This window comes from Neodiprion pinetum, chromosome 1 (genome assembly GCF_021155775.2).
Source record: "Neodiprion pinetum isolate iyNeoPine1 chromosome 1, iyNeoPine1.2, whole genome shotgun sequence".
Lineage (NCBI taxonomy): Eukaryota > Metazoa > Arthropoda > Insecta > Hymenoptera > Diprionidae > Neodiprion > Neodiprion pinetum.
Genome location: NC_060232.1, coordinates 27,710,463 through 27,732,903, shown reverse-complemented (window position 1 = coordinate 27,732,903; position 22,441 = coordinate 27,710,463). Strand labels below are relative to the sequence as shown.

At 33.4% G+C, this 22,441-nt stretch overlaps 3 protein-coding genes across 6 annotated transcripts; 1 reads left to right on the top strand and 2 right to left on the bottom strand.

Annotated features, from left to right (window-relative positions):
- Positions 1 to 1,344: 1,344 nt before the first annotated feature.
- Pgm1 (phosphoglucose mutase 1) lies at positions 1,345 to 11,465 on the bottom strand. Its single transcript, XM_046637085.2, has 7 exons — positions 11,047 to 11,465; positions 9,242 to 9,680; positions 8,884 to 9,086; positions 8,265 to 8,466; positions 7,949 to 8,141; positions 7,452 to 7,635; positions 1,345 to 7,289 (listed from the first exon to the last, which is right to left on the bottom strand). The coding sequence occupies exons 1-7, from the start codon at positions 11,293 to 11,295 to the stop codon at positions 7,065 to 7,067; spliced, it is 1,695 nt and encodes a 564-aa protein (XP_046493041.1). The 5' UTR covers positions 11,296 to 11,465; the 3' UTR covers positions 1,345 to 7,064.
- On the bottom strand, positions 9,544 to 22,365 carry LOC124224879 (ATP synthase subunit C lysine N-methyltransferase). 3 transcript variants are annotated; one of them, XM_046637091.2, is made up of 5 exons: positions 22,049 to 22,361; positions 21,747 to 21,919; positions 21,308 to 21,496; positions 20,673 to 20,824; positions 9,544 to 9,680 (listed from the first exon to the last, which is right to left on the bottom strand). In XM_046637091.2, the coding sequence occupies exons 1-5, from the start codon at positions 22,137 to 22,139 to the stop codon at positions 9,677 to 9,679; spliced, it is 609 nt and encodes a 202-aa protein (XP_046493047.1). In that variant the 5' UTR covers positions 22,140 to 22,361; the 3' UTR covers positions 9,544 to 9,676. The 3 variants fall into 3 exon arrangements, with proteins under 3 accessions (XP_046493047.1, XP_046493045.1, XP_046493044.1); XM_046637089.2 differs by lacking the exon at positions 9,544 to 9,680 and adding an exon at positions 14,067 to 15,425 and having other exon boundaries at positions 22,049 to 22,362; XM_046637088.2 differs by lacking the exon at positions 9,544 to 9,680 and adding an exon at positions 19,917 to 20,388 and having other exon boundaries at positions 22,049 to 22,365.
- LOC124224875 (neutral amino acid transporter 9) lies at positions 14,346 to 19,596 on the top strand. Of its 2 annotated transcripts, XM_046637083.2 has the most exons (12): positions 14,346 to 14,481; positions 14,639 to 14,754; positions 14,904 to 15,084; positions 15,257 to 15,428; positions 15,582 to 15,736; positions 17,501 to 17,658; positions 17,746 to 17,910; positions 18,030 to 18,089; positions 18,194 to 18,367; positions 18,564 to 18,766; positions 18,959 to 19,063; positions 19,183 to 19,596. In XM_046637083.2, the coding sequence occupies exons 2-12, from the start codon at positions 14,646 to 14,648 to the stop codon at positions 19,594 to 19,596; spliced, it is 1,896 nt and encodes a 631-aa protein (XP_046493039.1). In that variant the 5' UTR covers positions 14,346 to 14,481; positions 14,639 to 14,645. The 2 variants fall into 2 exon arrangements, with proteins under 2 accessions (XP_046493039.1, XP_046493040.1); XM_046637084.2 differs by lacking the exon at positions 14,346 to 14,481 and having other exon boundaries at positions 14,628 to 14,754.
- Positions 22,366 to 22,441: the final 76 nt, after the last annotated feature.

Below are 22,441 nucleotides of genomic sequence, written 5' to 3'. Positions count from 1 at the left end.
TAAAGGTTAACGTGATATCCCGAGTTAATGGAGTTTTAAACAGCGAGGTATTCGATTCAACGAAACATTTTTACCATGCGTTACGCACAGCTAAAATCTACTAGAATCACGAAAACCAATAATTTGAGCGTTCATCAAAAATCCGTAAAACCATTTGTCTTCAAATCGTTTATCTACAGCGAGAATTCATCCCTCTCAATATGGATCGGCGACTCCCCAACAAAATGCAGTCACTCTAAATACCAGTCGGTAGTACTGTGAGATCTTTGTGTCCACCATTTAGCAGCAACATGCGAAGATCACCGTCGGCCGAGAAGGCACGTAGGATTCGGACTGAACACATCACGAAAGACAATCGACCGTTGGGGGAAAATGGTTTCAAAGCTAAAATACCGAGTAAAATATATTTCTACCTCAGAGTGATTACGCAAACAAGTTTTCTCAACAACAATAGGAGCCTGAAACTGATAACATTGACAGTATCTGTCAAAATTTCGAATCTATTGGTCAAACTGTTAAGTGTTACATATCCGTTAACGATTGTAAATTATCTCGAAGAACTGCTAAGAATTGCCTAGAAGCTATCCGGGGCAGATGACCAAATCTTCGCTAAAAACTGCAACCACTATGCATTCATGGCCGCAGGTTATAGGATGGCTTTCTTGGTTGGTCGAGTGCTGCACAGCCAAGCACCTTAGCCATTTAGCCTCGGACCATGTTCAACTGGATAATTTTCCATATATAGAAACAAAAAATTGCGAACATGTTGATAAAATGAAATTTCAATATTTCATAGATGCTTAAAACCGAGAGACAATGTTTTGCAGAAAGTTTCCAGTGATTGCGAGCTCATAAAAGTTGTCAATTATTTTATCTTACTGCCATGCCAAGTAATATCAATCGTTGATGTTTGTGATTTGTTCAGTTACAACTATTATAATGGCATTTTGCTGTGGTAAATATGTACTGCATTCGTGATGCAAAATACGACAGAATAAAGTCGTTTGCCGACATGCATTTATCATCCGTGCACTTCGAAAATGAGTTCCAAAAACTTGTTTCGTGTCGGAAGGCGCTACTATTTTGGGGATATGGAAAACGCAGGCGTGGATTCGCTTAGAGTTTTCTTTGGTTCAGATAAATTTTATTCCAATGCTGTTCGAAATCAGTAAAAAAATTTCTGAAAAAATTCGAATTAATTAACGTTCGTTTTGCAGCTTTGGTACTCAAAAACTTTTTATCCTAGAATCGATCTATGTAAGGTTTTTCCGACTAATTGGATCCCAAGCAAACTAACAAACACAATCAGAACGTAGAATGAACAACTGCAAACATACGAGAAAATTTCTGTGGTTGTCGGTTTATTTTTGCAAATCGATTGTTGCAACAGATTACAGCTGATTGCACTCATTTTTCCGTGAACCATCCGAAAACATGTATCGAACAAATCATCGTAGCATTCTGCTTTTGCAGAAATCAATATTTTTAACTGAAAGGAAAAAGAATTTTTTTTATTATTTTAGTTCGGCAGAAAAGTTCCCATCGTTAAATGAATGGTCGCTAATCTACAACGCTACAAAGCGTACCGCCAACAGTAGTCTTTGCAAAGTACTCATTTAATAAATGGTGACGCACCTCGGGTGTTAAATTTCTTGTGTCGATAAATCTTAAAAAATTATCAATTACTTAACATGTGGCATCTATATACGTGATGTCTTTATTCTCCAAAATTCAACGGCGTCTAATGTGTAGCAATAATAACAATAAAATACTGAACAAAGAAGTTGAATTTCTTGTGATACGACCATTACCATCAATTAAGAAATCACAGATGTTCACTACCGCATAAAAACACTTACCAAGGAATTCCAATTTATAATCACTACGTTATTCTGGTTTGCAAAAAAATGTACCAAGTATATTATAAAAACATACAGTAATTAGACATACTACTTTGTTAAAATATTCTGACCTTGCGTGATTTATAACTCTCCACTGTACACATTCCGTTGGCTTTATTCCTGGGCATATAATTATCACTAATCATCATCGAAATATTTCAACAATCAGTCGGATATGAGTTAGGGGAATTGTGTGAAATAATATACAGCAGCTGAGATTTCATCAGGTTTGCATGAATAAGAAAAAGTAACTTCACAAATCGAGATACCCTCCACGCTAACAAAGTGAACCAGAAAAAAATGTTGTTCGCCATTTAGTAAGAGGATCCTGTTCACAGTACATATTCAATACTTGATAATAACAACCAATATTGTCAGGATATACGCATGGCGATACCCAGTCTATAATAATGTACTTAGAAACCTAAAAGTTTCAAGTATTTCACATCTCATAATTAAAGTTATATATTATTCTGACATGATCTCACTTTTTCTGTTAAGTGTGATTGCTGGATTACAACTTCTCTTCTCATCACTCACTTAGTAGAATAAGAAACGAAAAAAATCAGTGCTCGAGTGTTCGAATCCCAAGTAATTTTAAACAGTCTAGTTAGATTTTTTCCCTCTACATCGTACATGGAACTTCAACATCTATTTGCGATGTATAAATGAAGATTCCACAAATGTACCAAGTAGATGGTTAGTCAGCAATCATAGCCTCTAATTATATCTTCCACCGTTATTAAAGGTACTTAGGGTATGTAACAATAGTAGAATCAGGATGATCAGCATGATACGATACTATGTACGTGCATGCTAACGAAATAATAGTACGAGTTTGATTTAACATTCACCGACATGGAAGCGAAGCGATATTTAAGCAATTTACAAAGCAATTTACCAAGATTGGACATATCGTCTGTATTCAATTTCAACCTTTTACAATGAAATTGAAACAAATAGATCTGAATAAAAATTAGTAATAAATTATTTATAGACATTACGAATCATATCAAATGCACATTCCATTTTGCCTAATACTTTGACTTGATAAATGCACTAATATAACAACTTTGTATCATGACAAAATCTTAGTAACAAATGGAATACGAGAGTCTACTAATGTAATTAAATGAATTGGGTGGAGAAAGAGTAGTTTGTACATCTAGTTAAACAGAAAATAAGTTCACATTAGGGATAATAACACGTATAGCTTTAGGCATTCACTCGAAAACTCTTAGATAGTAATTACTATAGTACAAATGTTATATGTTTATGTTTTATAGTACAATCGGCAGTCATCGCTGGTCTCTTGTGACACAGCTACCACATCACGACCTGAGACCATGTCACATATCTAATGAACAAATTATATAGATAAAAAATAATATATATCGACAACAATATGGATTTAGAACGTCTATCAATTCATTTTTAGATCTTACATGTTTTCAGTTTCCTGCGTGACATGACAATATTTTTGAAGCTGTAATTACGGTGCAGTTACAAATCTATACATAGAGATGAGAGTGATTAATGAAAAGATAGTCATTTTTTCAGGTCAAGATTCCACAGGTCAACAGACCAACTTTGGAGTTGGAGAATTAGACTTAAGGCGAGAAGCTCATATATCTGACATGACTTCGTGGCAAAATACTATCATAATATTGAAAAGAGAGCATTGCCAATTTCCAATTGTTTTCCCACAATCAGTAGCAAGTTACAGGGTCAAAAACAAACCACAATTTCTGAATAGCAGTAAATAATTCTGAATTTTTAAATTAAGCTTCATAATACTCTATTATATCTTTGGAAACTTCAAAACTTTCCATTACAAAGTTACATAAGATGGAAAATTAACACGATTACTTCTACGGGTTATTTGAACATAGGTACAATTACATGATTAGGGCACCTCTTAATCTTGAGTTCAACAGAAAATAGAACACAGACGTTTGTCGCTTTAACGGCCAGACGTCTTTGCCGTTCAAAAAAATCATTTTTCTCAACCACTTCAAATTTTTCTCAATCAACATATTTGAAAAATTACACTTTTTAAAAATAGTTTTTCAAATTTCATGCCTAAATTAAAAGTTTTTCAAATGAAATTATTCAGTGAAAACTTTCTTTAGAGTGCGTTACTATTTTTCAAATTCGTTCAGGATTTTTAAATTGAATTGAAGTAGGTATTTGTAAAAATAGCGGTTTCATCATTGTAGCAAATATGCTACAATGGCAGTTAAAGGGTTAAATACTTTCCAAGACAACTACGTGCATATTGAATTGTGACATGGAGGTTTTAGTCGGATGGGAGCTTGTGTCGCCTCAGGTCCCCAAGTATCCTCCCGCTCATCATCGATTATTTACAGAATTCCATTGGAATCTTCCAGACGCATAATCTCAAAAAATTTCAGACCCACCTGAAAACGTCGTTTGCAAAAACAAAACAAAAAAGAAAACACAAAAAAATTAATCAAGACCGAAGATGAAAACTAATCAAAAATCTGCTATGTCAAATTGGCCATTGTACTTGAAAACGACGTTTTTCTCTAGGATTCTTCATCTCTTATCAAAACCTACAGTCCTTTACAAATCGAATTTTGACACAATGAAATGATAGTTGCAAACTACACAAGCTATTAACACTACATCATTAAAGGACATATATTACTTTGTTGTCAAATACTTAGTGCTAAAACAAAATTGTTTGAAAAAAACTTTTAAGAAAGAAAAAGACTAACCTCACATTTATACAAGCAATATAGATCCCATTAGTGTGTTACATGAATGTATATATACATTTTTTTTTGTGTTTTTTTTACTTATTTTCCATTAGCTGAAGCAACAATTAATAAAAGCAAAAAGTGAACTAAGAATATTTCTATCTGCGATTATACTCGTATAAACTGATTACCATTATACCTCTTTAGTTATCATAAAATTGTTTTTTCTTTACGATTACTTAACACTGTATTCAGTGGACTTTTAAAACTGTAGATAGTTGGTTTTTTGTTTGTACACTTCGTTGTAATGTACATTGCCATACCAATTAAATTTATTTCGCAATTTTTCGGTGAATGTAATACTGACATTCACATTTCTTGAAATACTTTTAGTATTAAACTGTTTAGTATAACTTACTCTATGTATAGTTTTGTATGAAGAGACACGAGACATCACAAACAAAATGATGTCATTGTTAATTTTACATCACCATCACATTTTCATAACAAACTTATAGATATCTCTTATATTCAAAACTATGTCCAACCTCAGCGGTGTGGAGGGTCATTTTTTCAAACTTCATAGAAAATTGAAACTTTCAATTTTATCATTTTTCCTAGATCTTTGAAAAATTACTAGTATCCCGCACATCCACGCACTGACTAAAGTTTCCCATACAAATTAACTGAATATATATAATACAAGCAGTAATTGATAAGGAAATACAAATTGTATGCAGAATAAATTCACTTTACTAGCAAGTTACTGATAGATAGAAAAACGTGATGAAAAATCATAGGTACCTAAGTTCGTAATTGTCTCGTGGATGTTTAAAAAAAATAAAATTATATATAATTGTAAAAATAGTGTTGAACATCTAAAGCATATGAAAAGAAATAAGCAAACTACCCATTTCAACCGTTGGCTTGATAGATTTTTTATCACTGAGCAATTTATGTCGATATACCAGAACAGCAGATCATGTCAGAATGTAGTGTATGCATGTTGATATACTGTTAAGTATTAATGATTAGAATGGTAAGAATGTTTTTCATTCTGAATACTAAGAGGTAAGCTGTATTGAACCCCTGCGGTAAAAATTGTGAGGAACTCATTATTTGCCACGAAGAGCTGGTTTTTGTCGTTCGATAAATTTCAAATTCATGTTCAGGCACTGATATTTGTTCACATTGATGATTTGACAATTATGTCGTAAATTATTACATTGAATAACTTGTAGAGCTGGTAAACAGCAATATCAAGTTATATCTCAAGTTGCAATTTTTAAATACTAAAAGTAATTCGTATTGATATGATCACAATAGATATCTATCGATCTATGATAACTGTGTCGTTATTTTCTGTACAGTTAAGTTAACGGTAATATAAACTAATAATATTAGACCGCATTGTTCAATTTAGTTCTAAAGCGAATTTTTAACTGAATGTATTCAGCGTTTTTGTTTTATTACTTGGACACTTGAAAAGTTACCCCTTTTCAGGTTCATGTAAGTAAGTGATACTGTTGGTATGTCAAAACTTACAGACAGCCAATGACATTGATTTTTCGACGATTAAAAATCATCCCTACCATTACTCCGCAATTTATTTGTACGAGAATGTAAAGTAATGTAGTAAAGCGTCTTTATCTTTCAGAGTAAATTTAAACCATCATTCTTTTATCATAAACTGTGCTTTTCGAGTAAGTGATTTATGTTAAGAACATATATAATCGGACTATAAAAATCTATTATTCAGAATATATAAATTTTAAGTATCGGCAAAGTTTGAGAATATAATATTTTAATTGCAGCATTCCCATGGATAAAATTGAGATGCTTATTGTACATGAAAAATTCGTGTAAAAGTGAAAAAAAAAGTTGAGCAGCAATATTACTTTTCAGACAAATTTTTTTTCAGATGACAACTCAAATATCTAAAGCTATATAACACTTACTTCCTGTATGTAAAATTTCCTCATGTTAATCACTACATTATTGCTTTTTTTTTGGAATAAGAACATTTTGAGGAAAACAACTTTTAAGTTCTATTTCAATCTAATTGCAACATGGTTGTTAGCTGTAATAATCTTGTAGAAAGCATCCTCTTTTATCAAACAGTATTATGCATTTCATTGCAATTCTGCATAATCGAGTATACGATATAAATTGAAGAGGTGTATTTGGCATTGTAAATATCACAAAGGTTGCATTCTGCGGTGAGAAGTTCGGTAAAGAAGTTTATGATCGAGTCTCTGGTAAAATCGGACCTTCTTTTATCATATTGAACTTTAATTCAGAATTTTTTTTGGTAAAATTAAAACTATTCAAATATGCATTGTACGTCTAACACAAAATTTGTATAATTAAATATACTATACATACTGCTGCGATGAAAAGTGCTAGGTACTGTAGACGAATGTGGACTAGCTAATAAGTTTTATGTGATGACAGTTGGAGCGTTACGTCCAGTGTGCTCCTGGAGTTTACTCAATTGAAGAGCAATATTTAGAAGCGGAGCAAGAATTTTTTGGGGATCTTCGTTGTAAGTTGTTGGGTCAGACTCATAACTTTCAACATAAAGTCGGATTGTAGCTCCAGAACTACCTGTTCCAGATAAACGAAAGATCACTCGAGAACCATCTTCAAACAACACTCGCAGACCCTGTAGAGAGGAGTTGAAAATAATTATGAAGGGTGGTCTCAACTCATCATATTTAGTAATTAATTTTGGTGCATCAATATATAATCCTCTCAGAGAAGCACATGGATTTCAGAGCGCACTTGAATTCATAACACTACCTACAAGTACATCATATGTCCAAACCTGTTTCTGAGCAACACTTCCATCAATTGGATCCTTGTACGCGTAATTGTCAGCATGTTTAACAACATACGACTTGTCCGCATTTGTAAGTTTTGTTCCTTTGAAACTTGGATTGCTAATATGCTGTTCAAGTTCGAGCATCATTTTATTTGCAGCGTCAGATGCACAATTTTCGTAATCATATCTGTAAAGTGAATCATGGAGATCAATTGAAATTTAAAATTTCATGAATCGTTCGTCTTTTGGGTTGTTAAATTGGTTTTCCGTCTGAAACTAACTCGAAATTCATATGGGAAGGAAAATATTTTGAAAAAGTCATGATTTTCCGTTCAAACAACATGTACCAGCAGTAAGCTATAATGTGACCAATGATGAGTTAGATATTTTGACAGACTGTAATGGGATATTTGAAAACGGTGTTTTGTTTGAGGGGCTGATCAATATTTCGTTAAAGTGACAGATATTTCGATCTTCATGTTTACTATATAAAGACATACCTTGTAAAAAAGTTTCTACCATACTTGGTCCAATGTGCTTGCAGAATTTCCTCGACAGATTTACCTGAGTGTGCAATAATGCTGAGCCAAGCAAGACATGCCCAAACTCCATCTTTTTCGCGAATATGGTCGGAACCAGTTCCAAAACTTTCCTCACCACATAAAGAAAGTCTTCCTGCATCCATTAGATTGCCTGTCCACAATATAAAACGTTTAATTAACCATTCCAAATTCCAATCATCGTTTCATTTGATTCAAAATACTGTTTTCAAGTAACTGTAGAATCAAATTTCACACAAAAGATGTTTTCACTCACCAAAATACTTCCATCCTGTTGGCACTTCAAAAAATTCAACACCAGTTGCTGCAGCTACTCGATCAACAGCACCACTTGTAGGCATAGATCGAGCGTAACCTCTTACACCTGTCTTTTTAAAGTATGGAATAGAATCCAAATTCGCAGCTATGACTGCCAAGGAATCTGACGGATTGACAAAGAAGGCCTTCTTGCCTATTATCTAAAAATGCATTCAAATTTGTTGAATAATACACGCAGCCAACATAAATACTGCTATTCACTATACTAATTATGTGAAAAAAAATCATAATATTTAGAAACTTCTGGACACTGTTATTTGAAATACAAGGTAAGTTACATTAAACTTCACAAATAAAAGGAAATTAATTGAACAGTGAGCACCGCCGCATGGCTAGTTAGACAAGTGATCAGGTGTATAGAACCTTTTTACCGTAGAGTATTATTTATTTTCTTATTTATCGCTAATATTGAACCACCAATATTGACGTTACTTCAATGTAGTCTGATAACTCACTGATTACATTTGCCCTGAGGCGGTGCCTAACGACCAGCTGAGCTGCATCTATTCTAAAAATTTAAAATGAGGCGCCTCACATGTATGATTTCAAAAACTTGCCATGTTTCTATCTCCATCGCCATCAAAGGCTGCTCCAAGATCGTAAGGGCCGTTTTTAACAGTATTCACAAGATCTACTGCGTAAGTCAAGTTAGGATCAGGATGAAGTCCACCAAAGTCTTCCAATGGAATGATATTTACTGTGTTTGCTTCAGCTGCGCTCAATTCGTCGATAAATATCCGTTTTACATATGGCCCAGTGACTAGTAAGACATTGAATGTAAAATTAATGATGTATAGTAGTGATGTTATTGATCAGTCATTTCACTATGACAGATTAGGACAGTTTTTCGTACGTTATTCCACACTGTAAATTCAGCTGTAGGTTAACAAATTTTTATCAGCAACTATATCTTACCGCCACTCATTGAGTTGATAAGAACTTGAAAAGCAGATCGTTCCGTGCTGCCTTGGATAAGTTTCTTAAGAGCGGCGAAATCAAAAATGCTCTTCATCAGTTCAACGTAATCGTTGACAGAGTCAATAACATCGACAGTAAAATTTCTTCCATCGACTTCTATATTCGTGCTCTGAATTTTAGATATATCAACGTTGATCCCTGAAGCAATTTTGTAGCTTTTCAAAGTTTTGGTTATATCATAAATTTTGTTGGTAACAGCATCAGGTGCAGGTCCGCCGTTTTCACAATTGAACTTTATTCCAAAATCAGCATCTGGACCACCAGGGTTGTGTGATGCGGTTAAAAGAATTCCCCCAAGAGTTTTGTACTTGCGAATAATAGCCGAAACAGCCGGAGTTGATAGGATCCCATTCTGTCCTACTATCAACTTGCCTACCTATTGAAAAACAATTCTCACTTTAATTATTCAGTCAGTTGCTATAGATTTCTCCGTTTACAATTTACTGAAGGTCATACAAGAATAATTCAAGACTTGGGATTTAATTTCTTTCCTAACAAATATAAAATGTCAAATACAATTTTTGGTAAATGTAATCGAATTGACAAACTTTTTGAACAATATGAACTCATCTGCGTTGTATGTATAATAGTGTGGTCGTTAAAAATTAAAATCTTTGCGGCGCTGTTTTCTGTTTTAGCTGTTTAGCTCTAAATATGGTGATAAAAAAAAAATTTTGTAGAGAATTTAATTTTCTACAAGCCGTTTTTGATGATTTTTACCCAAACTTAACTACTGAGACAAATTAAAAAAAAAAACCATAATTTTATCGAAAAATTAACTTCAATTGGCCGTCGGCACGTGTTATTTTTGTTTAAATCGCAAAAGCAAAATTTTCCCCGTAGTTTCTCATCAGAAGGAAGGATTTTTTCGGGCGCCGCAAAGATTTTAATTTTTAACGACCACACTATTATACATACAATAATTTGCTGAGAAGTAGTTTCAAAATATTGAAAAATAAATTAAAAAGAAATATTCGGATGAAAATCAAAATGAGTCGAAAGATAATAAACAGTTAGAACTCTAATATCTATTATATCAATACTTGCACAAGTTTACAATTGTAATACAAATTTTACATCAGAATTACAAGTTTTCTTTTTAATAAGAAATCTAGGTATTCGAAATATAATCGTAAACCTAACTTATATAACAAAACTGTAGGTAAATACATAGATAATTATTTCGTAATTAAGTAAAAAGTGCTAGCTCATAGTGGCCCACGCCTGTTTTAATAATCTTAATGACCGCAGTATTAGATCTTTATCAATAGCTGATAGGCAAAGACAATACTGTGGTATGGATATACGATATCTGTATGTATATAGGTATAGCCTACGCTATCGTGTCACTTTATACACACGTAAATTTCATAGTATGAACTACACGTGTGTATTCACAATTTGTAGTACCTTACAGCATGACTTCTAAAACTCATTATACATGTGTTATGCTGTAATTTTTACGTTCTTAGCAAAAAAAAAGAACTAGAGTAACCATTTCTGAATTTTTATCTCATCTCAACTACACTGTACAAATTGAATAAAGGAACGTATTATTACAGCCCCCCCCCCCCCCCCTTGCCTAGGCAGCGAAGCACTCATACATGACATGCATTGAGATGCAAAGCTGTGAAATACACGTCACTTTTACGTGTGCATATATACACACACACACACACACACACACACATACATGACGACAGAGAATTTTAATAACAGGGCAACTAATTAATTTGACATACCCCGTTAGCTGCAGCGATTTTTATGATTTTTGCAACGGCCTCCTTGCCGTAATATCGGCCGTCACCGCCGACGACCAGCGTGCACCCGGTCAAACGATCGCCAAGAGCTTCAAAAATTGATTGGATAAAATTTTCAGTATAATGCTCCTGTGTGAAGACTTTGACGGCTTTTCGTAGACCCGAAGTACCCGGCTTTTGACCCTCGTGAACCTTCGTGGGTACGCTTACGCTTGAAATATTCCCGGGCATAATATTTTTTTTAATGTAACAATGTTCGATGGTCAAATATACAACGGTGCGATTCGATGTTAAACAACAATTGTAAACATACGATTAAATACCGAGCCCAAAAAATGTTCGGTAGAATCGACCACCAGTCCCGTCACCGCGGTTGCTAGCAGACTAAATTTTATCTGCCAATGACACACAAGGGCATGGATCCGACAACCAATGTATTACTCACTCGGAAAACATTCGCCTTTAGGCATCGTGTCAACTGCTATCGCCACGGACTTATGGACGGAGCCACGGTTATCGCACTGATCATACATACATATGATATCGTTCGCAGCTCCGGAATATACATACCAGAATAATTTTCGCAAGCGCAAGAGTCGCTCACTCCCGGCATGAAAAAAATTAGAAACAAATCGATTCATTTATCAAGTTGCATATGCTACTTTTTTCATCACGATAAAACGGCTAAAAGATATTTTCGTCTCGAGAATTTTTAATTCGGATTTTACAGAGCTACTTACTACTTTTATCCTCGTCTCTACTGTTGCGCGGAATTAGAGATTACAGTTCAATTTAACTATTTTATTTTGTACTGTATTTTTGGTACGTAGAAAAAGCGAAGAAGAAATGTACATCCTTATCTTATTTGCATGTGTGCATGTATTTCTGAACTAGATTTGATTATTGAGCAATATTTAAGTTTAATAACTGCTGGAAGGTTGTAATAATAAATTTACAAAAACGATAAATAAAAATACAATGTTACACCCTGTCTCGATACCTACTCATTGTAAGTTATTCTCTTCCACTTCTTAAGTATTCGGTGAAGAATTTTCGTAATTCGAAAAAGAAGTTGCAACGCATGAATCTATCTGGGCATTCGTGAAAAACTTCCTTATACATACTTCACTATAGCTTTCATGAAAATGTCTTTGAGATTTTATCCGTTTTTGAATAGTACTACCTTTACTTTCCTAAGAATAATTAACAACTCTCACTCTACATTACCGTATTCGACAAATGCATTGTTCTACAATTCTGTGACTGTTACATTACTCCGCATTCTCAGAATTTTATTAACTATACAGTGACACCTGCAATAAGTATGAATTTTGTTTATGCCTCGGCGGTATGTGCATATAGTACACAAATAATAATGTAGATAACTGATTGGTTTAGGAGTCAACACAAATATAGGAGTAAACATATAACTATTTGCTCCAATGTGAAATATCTATGTTTACAAAGCAGATACCTCAAAATAACAAATAAGACAATACAGCGGAAAATTGTTTGGAACATGCCACAATGGAATTTTCAACTGTTGGCGTCCGGTTCCAGACATTTCAAATCACTTTTTTCATGCTATACAGGACTGGAATGACAATGGCAATGATTATCCTTAAATATATTTCTGCTAAAAAATTTGACCTGATTTTCGTATCAAGTTTAAATTGCAACGTATCACACATGTTAATTATAGTTATCGTTATATTTGCAAGGACATGTTTGGAAAATTTTAGCCGTGAACTCTGAGTTATCAATACTTGATATTTGTGACAATATGTTCAAGGTCAATATAAAGTCTGCACGTTTCCGTCAGCTGGATATAGCTATCTAAATCATCTCTATAAATTCGTTGAGCCTAATGTGGGTCAATCTGCTACTAACATAAAATTTAGTAGAATCGTATACTCGGTGAGAAACTTGATAACTGTCTACCTTGACTGTATTACGCGTGGGGAGAGATAATAACGCTCTATTTTGTAACAGTGGATCTCGATCACAAGGTTGACGAAACTTCGAGAAAGCAATCTTTTGATAATAATCTGACGTCAAAAATACAAAACGAAAAATGAAACAGTTTGACCTATAATTCTAACAGTTGCTACTCATGCACAATAAAATCATTCCATAAGCCTTAACTAATACAAACTCAATTTATAGAAACCGTGAAACGTGAATAAATAAATAAAAAGGTAATACAATATTGCGCAACCTTTAAATGTTTTATGTTGCAAAAGGATTCCTATCGTCTCATTAATGAGAATGTGAAATTGTTATTGGCATTTAAATAACACATAGTCTCTCGTGGTTTCTGTGCTGCATAAAAAAGCGATACTTTATTTAGCCAAAACAGAATTAAGGTGAACTGCGATTGTCTTGGCTCATGCTATATATGGAAATAAATAAGATAAATAAGATTGTTTTTTAAGAAGTTGTTAAAAATAGTCGTACTGACTAGCAATTAATGGAAGTTAACTCAGTGCAGCATATTTACGCCACAGTGAGATGCTATAAAAATTGTTTAATGGTGAATTTAATTTGATGAAAAAATTCCGTTTAGATAGTGCAAGCAAAATCGTATGATAAGTTCATAGAAACATGTGTAAAGCCAATTTAGTTGATAGTAAATGATAAACTTTCAAATTAATTATATCACATCTTTAGCTACCGACTTCATAGAATTTTATTTTTGGCAAAACCTATTAATAAGTCAAATGTTATACTTCTATCGTTTAGTAATTAAATAAGTTTTTCTGTTGCTCAGCAGTTGTGAACGAAAAAGGAGATAATGACCAGCAGAGGGGATGATACTTATTACGTCACAAAACCCAGATATAATCACATGCTGTAGAAAGCATAGAGCTGAAGTTCTGCGAGTAAATCAGTCCGAGTTAAACCTTTAGTCAGGAAGTACGATTCATACAGTAACAAGGACAGTACTTGGTTCAAATATTTAAAATCCACCAAATAATACCAAGTTATTTTTTCACCCAACGGAATAGCATAACACATATCATACTTGCGGTAATAAAATAAATTCAAATATGATTGCGTACATACTAATGAAAGCCGATAAAAATTTAAACCAAGTACTTGTAGCAATACAAAAAAAATATAAGGTGTGTAAATGTTTTCGTACAATTGTCAGTTGTAAATAATTATTAGTAGAACACCGAATTAATTACTGCATATAACATAGAAACAACGTAAAAGTTTGAAACAATAATAGCTTGTGAAGAAAAAAAGTATTCACAAAATGTGTATTTTCATACTCTGCGAGAATTGAACTTACTATCATTTAGCCGACCTTCATGTTAAATCATTTTTATAACGAGAACAAGATATTACATATTTGCTACTACCGATATAATCCCATATCAGTGACGAAAGGCAACTAGAATTCAAGAGCTGGTATGTATAAAGCATTATTGGTCTATTATCATTTTACATAGCAAATATTATTCGGTAGGGATATACTACTACTTGGTAATAAATGAAATTATTAAAAAGTACTTCTTATAATGAATAACAGATGATTCGACGCAATTTCATGCAAATTTTCTATTAGGAGAAAAATGAAACCAAAAAGACAAGCTGAAGTAGCAAAGTTAGAAGCAGGTCTTGAATCTTTATTATCACACGCTACACTCTCCGGTGAAAATGAAACATCTAAACAACGGCAAGGTAGACAATAGAAATACAGAAATTTGATCGCTAACATCGCTGATTGAAAGAAATTTTTAATGGAAGAATGTGATAAGAATTTCATCTGTTGATACAATTCAATTTAACAAAATGATGCGAAGTCTTGATGAATTATAAAAATAAAACAGGTATGTACGAGCGAAAACCAAGACGTGCGTGGAGTGTAAGTGACACATCTCCACCACAAGACAGTGGATCTGAAAGCGCACCCTTACTAAGCTCTGGAACTCATATGAGCTTCTCACCTATGATTTTTCATGACTCTGATACCAGTGACTTAGACTTCAGTCCTATTGCAGATTCTCCCAGGTAACATTCGTATGAAGTTATCACAGTCACATCAGAAGACATCTATTTTATTGGCAATGTTTATAATATGGTTTTTGATCCTTCTACTTTGTGTTGCTTCATTTCTACCTCGAGTAACTACTTGTGACATTTGATAATCGTATTATAGAAAAAATGCTATAAATGTTTATAGATATGGTAGTGCAGGAACTTCAAATTTTAACTCCATGGCAATATTACCAAGAAGAGTACCTCTTTTAGCACACGATAGTCCATTGATAACATCGCACCAAACAAATATTTCACCACCACCACCGTATTGCCGGGAAGGATATTACCAAATTCACAACTCATTGTCAGACCTGGTAAGAAATCAAGGAAAATGAAATCAACTTAAGGGTACAACCACATTTTAAACCTTTCAAGTTCTCATATTTGTAGTCTTTCAAAGATTCTATTTACTTGACAAAAAAATTTATCTGTTTAATTGAGTTATTGATAAAAATCAAATTCTATAGGTCATAGATGATTCAATTTGTAAAGACGGTGGCACACGACCAATCATAAAAGAAATTGGTCGAGGTTTTTTGCCCGGACCTTTACCCTTAATACAGGATCCTCCGCCAATCACTTCCAAGTCCACAAAGCGAACACAGAGCTCTTTAGTGACAATGTAAGCCCATAACATACAGTGTAAATAAAACCGTATCATTTTGATGAGTGATAAACTTTTAACTCATGTTAACAATCTCGTGTACTTTATCTGCCAAAAATGTTTTAACATTGCCCAGGTGCCAACGGCAACGTTCACTGCATTAAATTGTTAAATCCATAGTCAATCTCTTTTTAGTACCGTCCATTCCTGACTTAAGTGAACTATAGCTGGTAATTCTCGCGAAAAATGTTGCTATTGTGGTAGGAATTTTTTTTTATAATATTCAATATTTAAGAGTCTAACGACTATGAATAAATATGGGAAAATATTTTTTCACACTGATTACGGACTACAGCAAATATAACAGGCTTTGATTTCATACACATATGCAATAAATAAGTATTGTTGCTGTTTTATTCATTATTTTATAGACCTCTATCAGTATAACTTTAGCTGATGTATGAATCAACAAATGTTTCATCAGAATCACTGGCAGAGTATACAGGGTGTCACTTATTTTACAAATATAGGAAATTTCTAAAATTTTCCTCAACGGCATGTTATTTGTATGAATATGTATTATGTCTAATGATGAATTTTACACAAATAAAAATTTTACGGGTGTCCTGAAGTAAAATTTCATGAAAAATCAATGATAAAATATTTCTCGTATTTGATTGAAGCACAAAAGAACAAAACACAAAGCTTAATGCGTATATTACAGTTGCATAATATGCTTATGGTTCATTTCTAGCGTTTAATAACCTTGACACAACACTGAAATGTTGACGACTGATAAAACCATTAAGGAAAGAGATTAACTTACATTGCTAATCTTGAAGACAGTGTAAAACAATATAAGATGGTGTTTGCAATAGCTAGAGATTTTTACCTTCACTTTGTGATACTTTGAATAGGATTAAACACTAGAATCATGGTATGAAATGCAGTGTAATCCGTTGAAGGAAATTTGAAACAACTTTCATAATACGATTAGAAAACCACAAATATCGTATTTTCACCAAACATTTTATGAAAAATCTACGCAAAGAATTTAAAAAATAATACTTGTAAGCAGTTCAGACATTTTTCCTTTCGCTTTTACAATCACTCAGAATATGAAAATATCACATCACTGCACATGGTATAGATAATGGGAATTGAATATCAAGATCTTTCTTCAAATTAACTATCGCAAATTTTAACACTTATACGCGAAATTATTGCCACACGTTATTTAATAATAATAAAAAATGGATAGATTTTAATGCGTAAAAGAAAACGTTTCTGACAATTTCTGCATATTCTAAAAATGCTTGTACGTAGCTTTGCAGAGGGAGTACAATTCACTGGCTGCTTTAGTTACCTAGATACACGCATATAAATCCCTGCCAAATATCACATCACCTATACTATTGTAAGCAGACGGTGGATAGAAGTTTTACACATTATTTGAGTGAGAAACTTGCGAGACTGTAGTATAGTAAGGGGTATTGCTTCGTCTGTTGCCTAGGCAACTGTCTAGTCAGTTCACTGTCCCCTGCTAGGGTGGATACCCTTCTCTAACCAGTCAAGCACACGAGCGCGTTCGTACAAAAGATATACCTATACCAGCATAATGACCTATATTTGTCATATTTACACCCACGATCCGCACTTTCGACATTATTAGTCTTGATAGTTCATGTTTCGAGTAATACTATATGTTATACTATAAAGAAAAAAAGAATGATTACCATGTTACAAATTATGGATATTCAGATTGACAATAATATTTTTCAGATTTTCAATATGGAATACCATTCTAGGTTCCTCATTGTTAACTATGCCATGGGGTATAGCAATGGCAGGATTAATTCCTGGAATAGGACTTATGTTAGCTATGGGAGGTCTTTGCCTTTACACAGCATACAGGTTACTCCAAGTCCACAAGTATCACGGTAAAATTTTGAGATAAAAACTTAAAATGCAAGTGAGCTTAAAGAAGTACGTGTAACTTGTCCATCAATGACTATATTGCATTCTAGGAGCAGGAGATAACGGAGAAGTTACTGCACTCAGTCGAACTCTACTGGGCTCCTGGGCAGAATATATTGCCAAAACTTTTAGCATTACAGTTATGCTAGGAGCAAATATTGCATACTGGGTTTTAATGTCAAACTTCTTGTACTATTCAGTGAATTTTTTATACGGTCTGTAATGAAAATGATTATTTTGAATCACAGCCATTGTTGTTCAATCAACGACATGATTATGATTCTTTTCTAAATCTTTATGTTGCCAATTACTAATCATTTTCCACCTGTTACAGATATTATTGCAGGACTGCCAATACACCCACCATTTACAAACGAATCTCATGCAACAGAAGGTGCATTTCTTTAAATCCTATTTTTATAATTAAATATATTTCGTAAAATTCAATTGAATAAAGACATCTTCATAGGTTAAATGGAAATCTTTCTTCTTATACAGTTTTGTGCCCAAAACAAGGATTGTACAATGATAGCAACCTCCACGACCATTCATATGATAACATGGGACCACTCTGGGACTTGTATAAAACAGTGCCTATAGTTTTGGCTATACTTATATTCCCTTTGCTCAACTTCAGCAGTGCAACTTTCTTCATGAAATTCAATTCACTTGGTAAGAGGAAGTACATTAAATAAATAACAGTGAAGTAATTAACCAGAAAGGGGTTGAGACAGGATCCAGTGTTCACCATTGGCATGATGTAATATATGGACACAACTTTTACTTGGAACTATTGCATCTATTAGAATCGCATCATTTTACTGTAATGGCGAATTCATTTCATCTGACATGTTTTTACTTTTGATAGGTACAGTATCAATTCTTTATTTGATTGTGTTTGTCATTGTGAAGTCGACCTCCTGGGGTATTAATATGGACAATAAGGCATGGGAAAGTAGTTGGGAACTGAGACCAACTTTTCCTGCATTATCTGGTATGCTCGCGCTATCATTTTTCATACACAACATTATCATCACTATAATGCAGAACAATGAAAATCAAAAGAATAATGTAAGTACTTTGATGTGAAAGACATACAACAAATCTGCCTTGACAAAAACTGTACAGTAATCACAGCAGATTTATAGATAATGTCATGTTTACACAGACAAAGTGATTAATATGAGGACATAAAAACTGTTAATGCGCAACAACTTGCTTGTGTTGAGTGGTATGACAAAAAAATTTTTTCACTGCTTTCAGGGAAGAGATCTGACCATAGCTTATATTTTGGTAATATGCACCTACATTTTAATCGGAATTATGTTCTATGTTTGCTTTCCATTGGCCAAATCATGCATCGAAGATGTAAGTACTCCTTTCCCTTTGAAATACCGAAATATCATAAAGATCATGACATGACATTACCTAATCAATATGACTTGATAGTTCTTGAAATGTAAACATTAATCATGGTTTGATTTTAGAACTTATTGAACAACTTCCAAAAATGGGATGGTTTGACCATAGGCGCCCGAGTTGTTTTATTCTTCCAGTTATTGACCGTGTACCCACTAATAGCGTATATGTTGCGTATTCAAATATTATCGGCTATATTTAAAACTTCCAACTGTACCAAGAGCTATGTTTTGATTGTAAATATCGTAACGGTACTAATCTGTGTTTTGTTCGCTATATTTATGCCACGGGTAGGTACAATAATCAGATACACAGGTGCAATGAGCGGTTTCATTTACGTTTTCACTTTACCTAGTCTATTGCACCTAATGTCTATGTACAAACAAGGTAAAATGACGATGATATCAGCCATTTTACATTTGACCATACCAATTGTTGGTGTATCTAATCTCGCAGCACAATTTCTCATCAGTGAAGACTAACTACAGTTTGCGAATTCAGTTGTGATTGTAGTTTTATTTTAAGGACACATTGTGCGATTCAGTTGTATAATATGTAATATTTTTAACAACCTAATACGTCTTTTAAATAAAGAATATGTAAGCAATCATCTTAATACGCTATTTCACCACTCAAATATTTCTTTATTGTCAAATTTCTGACAGTTGGTTACTAGGAACTTTATTTTGTAAGCTCGTTTAAATTTCAAATTCGGATTTTTGTTAGAAATTATGAGAATTATCCGATACACTACCACAGTTAGTATATGCAATCTTCAAATATCACGTTTTTTATTAACAGATGCAAACGAAAAATATATGTTTCACAATCAGAGAAACAAATAGAAAAATTGTATCTCAATGTGGCTGCTGAAAAATACATAATTCCACATACAGAATTCAAAGTACGTATGTTGGAGATGTGTTTAAAAATTTTATGTCCGGGGAACTAAGTTACGTTTTTTTAAACCCATACAGCGTGACATGCCTTTTCTATCTGCATCTCTGAAATGTCTCTCTGAGCTAGGTAGTTTTCATCAGAACCTCTCTTACTCATGTGTCATTATATGCCACAGTTACTGTGTAGAGTCATGGAACAATTTTAAATATAACAATTTCTGTGACTATTAATTGACTTGTTTGTAAGTATCAAGAATTTAATAAAACATTTTTGGTACATTATTATCACAATGTATATATATGTATGTTAGGGTGTTTCAAAAAAAGACGAATTTATTTTTTTTTTCTTATGGTGTCCAAAAATTGATAGTATACCTAAAAATAAAAATTTTAGCGCCAATATGAGCTTTAATATCAATAATAAGGTTTGCCTCTATCCATTTCTTTATTTTCCATTTAAATAACACGGAAAATTTTTTTTTTTATTTTATTTTGTGTGTGTGTGTGTGTGTGTACACATATATACATATGTATATAAATTCGTTGAAAAAAAAGTTGACTATTGCAAAAAAAAAAGATATTTTTTATTACCTTCTCCTCATTTGTTGCGATACCAATTAAAGTTATCTACATATTAAGTATAATGTATCTAAACTCACTTTGGTGAAGCTGCACTTTTGTAGACCCAAACAGTATCAACCCCATGTCCGAATATTGCAACAGGTTCCAAGTTGGGTAATGGAAAACGACAAGCTACTATCAAACTATCTCTCTTTAGTTCTGAGTTAAATTTCTCTTCCACTTCGTCCATCTGTACAGAAATTTCATAACATTAAATTTTCAATTCATTGTCATTCATTGATGTTATTATAAAATAACAGCTTGCAAATAAGAGTGGAGCTATGGTGAAGCTGAAACTAGCAGCCAGAGTTAGAAGCTAAACGTCTTAAACTTGTTGGAAATAGAAAGATACAGTTCAGTTTCATGCTTGTAATTCTATAAAAACAATGGGAGTTCAAGGCATGACAAAATTTTTATTTTTGGACGTCACTACGGTATTCGAAAGAATATTAGAACGTTTGGCTAATAATTCTAGCTGCTAGCTTCAGTCTCGTAATGGAGCTCTATACAAGCCTCGCAACAAAATTTAAGGTAAGTATAACGGTTTTTATTTGAAGTTAAATATATGACACATAAGGCAAGATGGATCAAAAAAATGCAATCAATGCATGCAATTTGCATGCAACCAAAAAATTATTTTATGTGCAAATTAAACGATTATATATACACTTACCATTTGCTGCACTCCAAATATAACAACGTTATCGTACTTTTCCAAATTAAATTTCCAAAGATCTTTTCTAAAAAAGGTGACTCTTGATGATAATCCTCGCATTATAGCGGTAAATCGTGAGTACGCTATGAGCCATGGATTTAATTCGATACCATCTGCCTTAAATCCAATTTTTGCAGCTGCGAAAACCTGAAGCAAGCATCCATGTACAGGAATAGATTTATTTTTAAAAATAACTACAATTAATATATTCCTAAATTTTACTACTTTACAAAATTATTTTTATCGTTAAACTACAGGTGGTTAAGGCAAATAACGATTGTATCTGAACTAGATCCACATGGAATAAAATCATAATTTTGATAAAAATAGGACGCACGTTCTTGTTTCTAAAAATTATTTTAGTTCATTTCAAAAATCATCACATGTATTGACATACTATGCGTCCATCTCCACTACCCAGGTCCACCAAGGTTCCTGAGCGCCCCTTCAATGCTCGTAGAACATTTTCAACTTGCTGAGTGGTTGCCGGCACATACGGTAAACAAACCTTGCGCAGTGCTGGACTCACAAACGGAAGACATACTGCACTGATGGCGACAGCTGCACCGCCTGAAAATATTAATTTCGGTTAATCGTATGAAGAATATCTGAGAATATCAGTACAGATAATGTCTCTAGGTTTGTGCTCGCAGTAAATCTGTTTTTGGTTATCTAATAAATCATGCCACATAACCTCACCAGTAAGTCCAACAAAGATTAAACCGATATTAGAGGTTCGTTTCTCAACGCCACTAGATAACTCTTCATTTCCTAACTGTAGTTCTTTCATAATTATTTGTATTTTTCACCGCGAGACTTAATTATTGAACAATTACTTCACATTTGTAACACGTCGCTGCCGCGAACCGGGAACAACAGGTTACATCTGTTTAACAGCATGTCTATACCTTCATTGAGCATACATATTACCGTACAGCTGAGAATCATCGCTGTGTTTCCCAAAAATACGCAACGCCAATCGTGCGTTGATGCGTACAATGATTCAAGAAACGATTCACAGAATGAGAAAAAATGATCCCGAATAAGACAAAACTATCATAAATCAGAATAATTAATATCCAGCTAATGAAG

Excerpts from the sequence above, each read along its gene's own strand:
- Pgm1 (XM_046637085.2), bottom strand. The coding sequence starts at position 11,295 with ATGCCCGGGAATATTTCAAGCGTAAGCGTACCCACGAAGGTTCACGAG. Across the intron at positions 9,681-11,046 it reads AAATCGCTGCAGCTAACGGG|GTAGGCAAGTTGATAGTAGG; the intron begins GTATGTCAAATT and ends GTTTTTCAATAG. Across the intron at positions 8,467-8,883 it reads GCGATGGAGATAGAAACATG|ATAATAGGCAAGAAGGCCTT; the intron begins GCAAGTTTTTGA and ends ATGCATTTTTAG.
- LOC124224875 (XM_046637083.2), top strand. The coding sequence starts at position 14,646 with ATGAAACCAAAAAGACAAGCTGAAGTAGCAAAGTTAGAAGCAGGTCTT. Across the intron at positions 14,755-14,903 it reads AACATCTAAACAACGGCAAG|GTATGTACGAGCGAAAACCA; the intron begins GTAGACAATAGA and ends AAAATAAAACAG. Across the intron at positions 17,911-18,029 it reads TTCAGTGAATTTTTTATACG|ATATTATTGCAGGACTGCCA; the intron begins GTCTGTAATGAA and ends CACCTGTTACAG.
- LOC124224879 (XM_046637088.2), bottom strand. The coding sequence starts at position 22,139 with ATGAAAGAACTACAGTTAGGAAATGAAGAGTTATCTAGTGGCGTTGAG. Across the intron at positions 21,497-21,746 it reads GTAGTGGAGATGGACGCATA|GTTTTCGCAGCTGCAAAAAT; the intron begins GTATGTCAATAC and ends TGCTTGCTTCAG. Across the intron at positions 20,825-21,307 it reads TATTTGGAGTGCAGCAAATG|ATGGACGAAGTGGAAGAGAA; the intron begins GTAAGTGTATAT and ends ATTTCTGTACAG.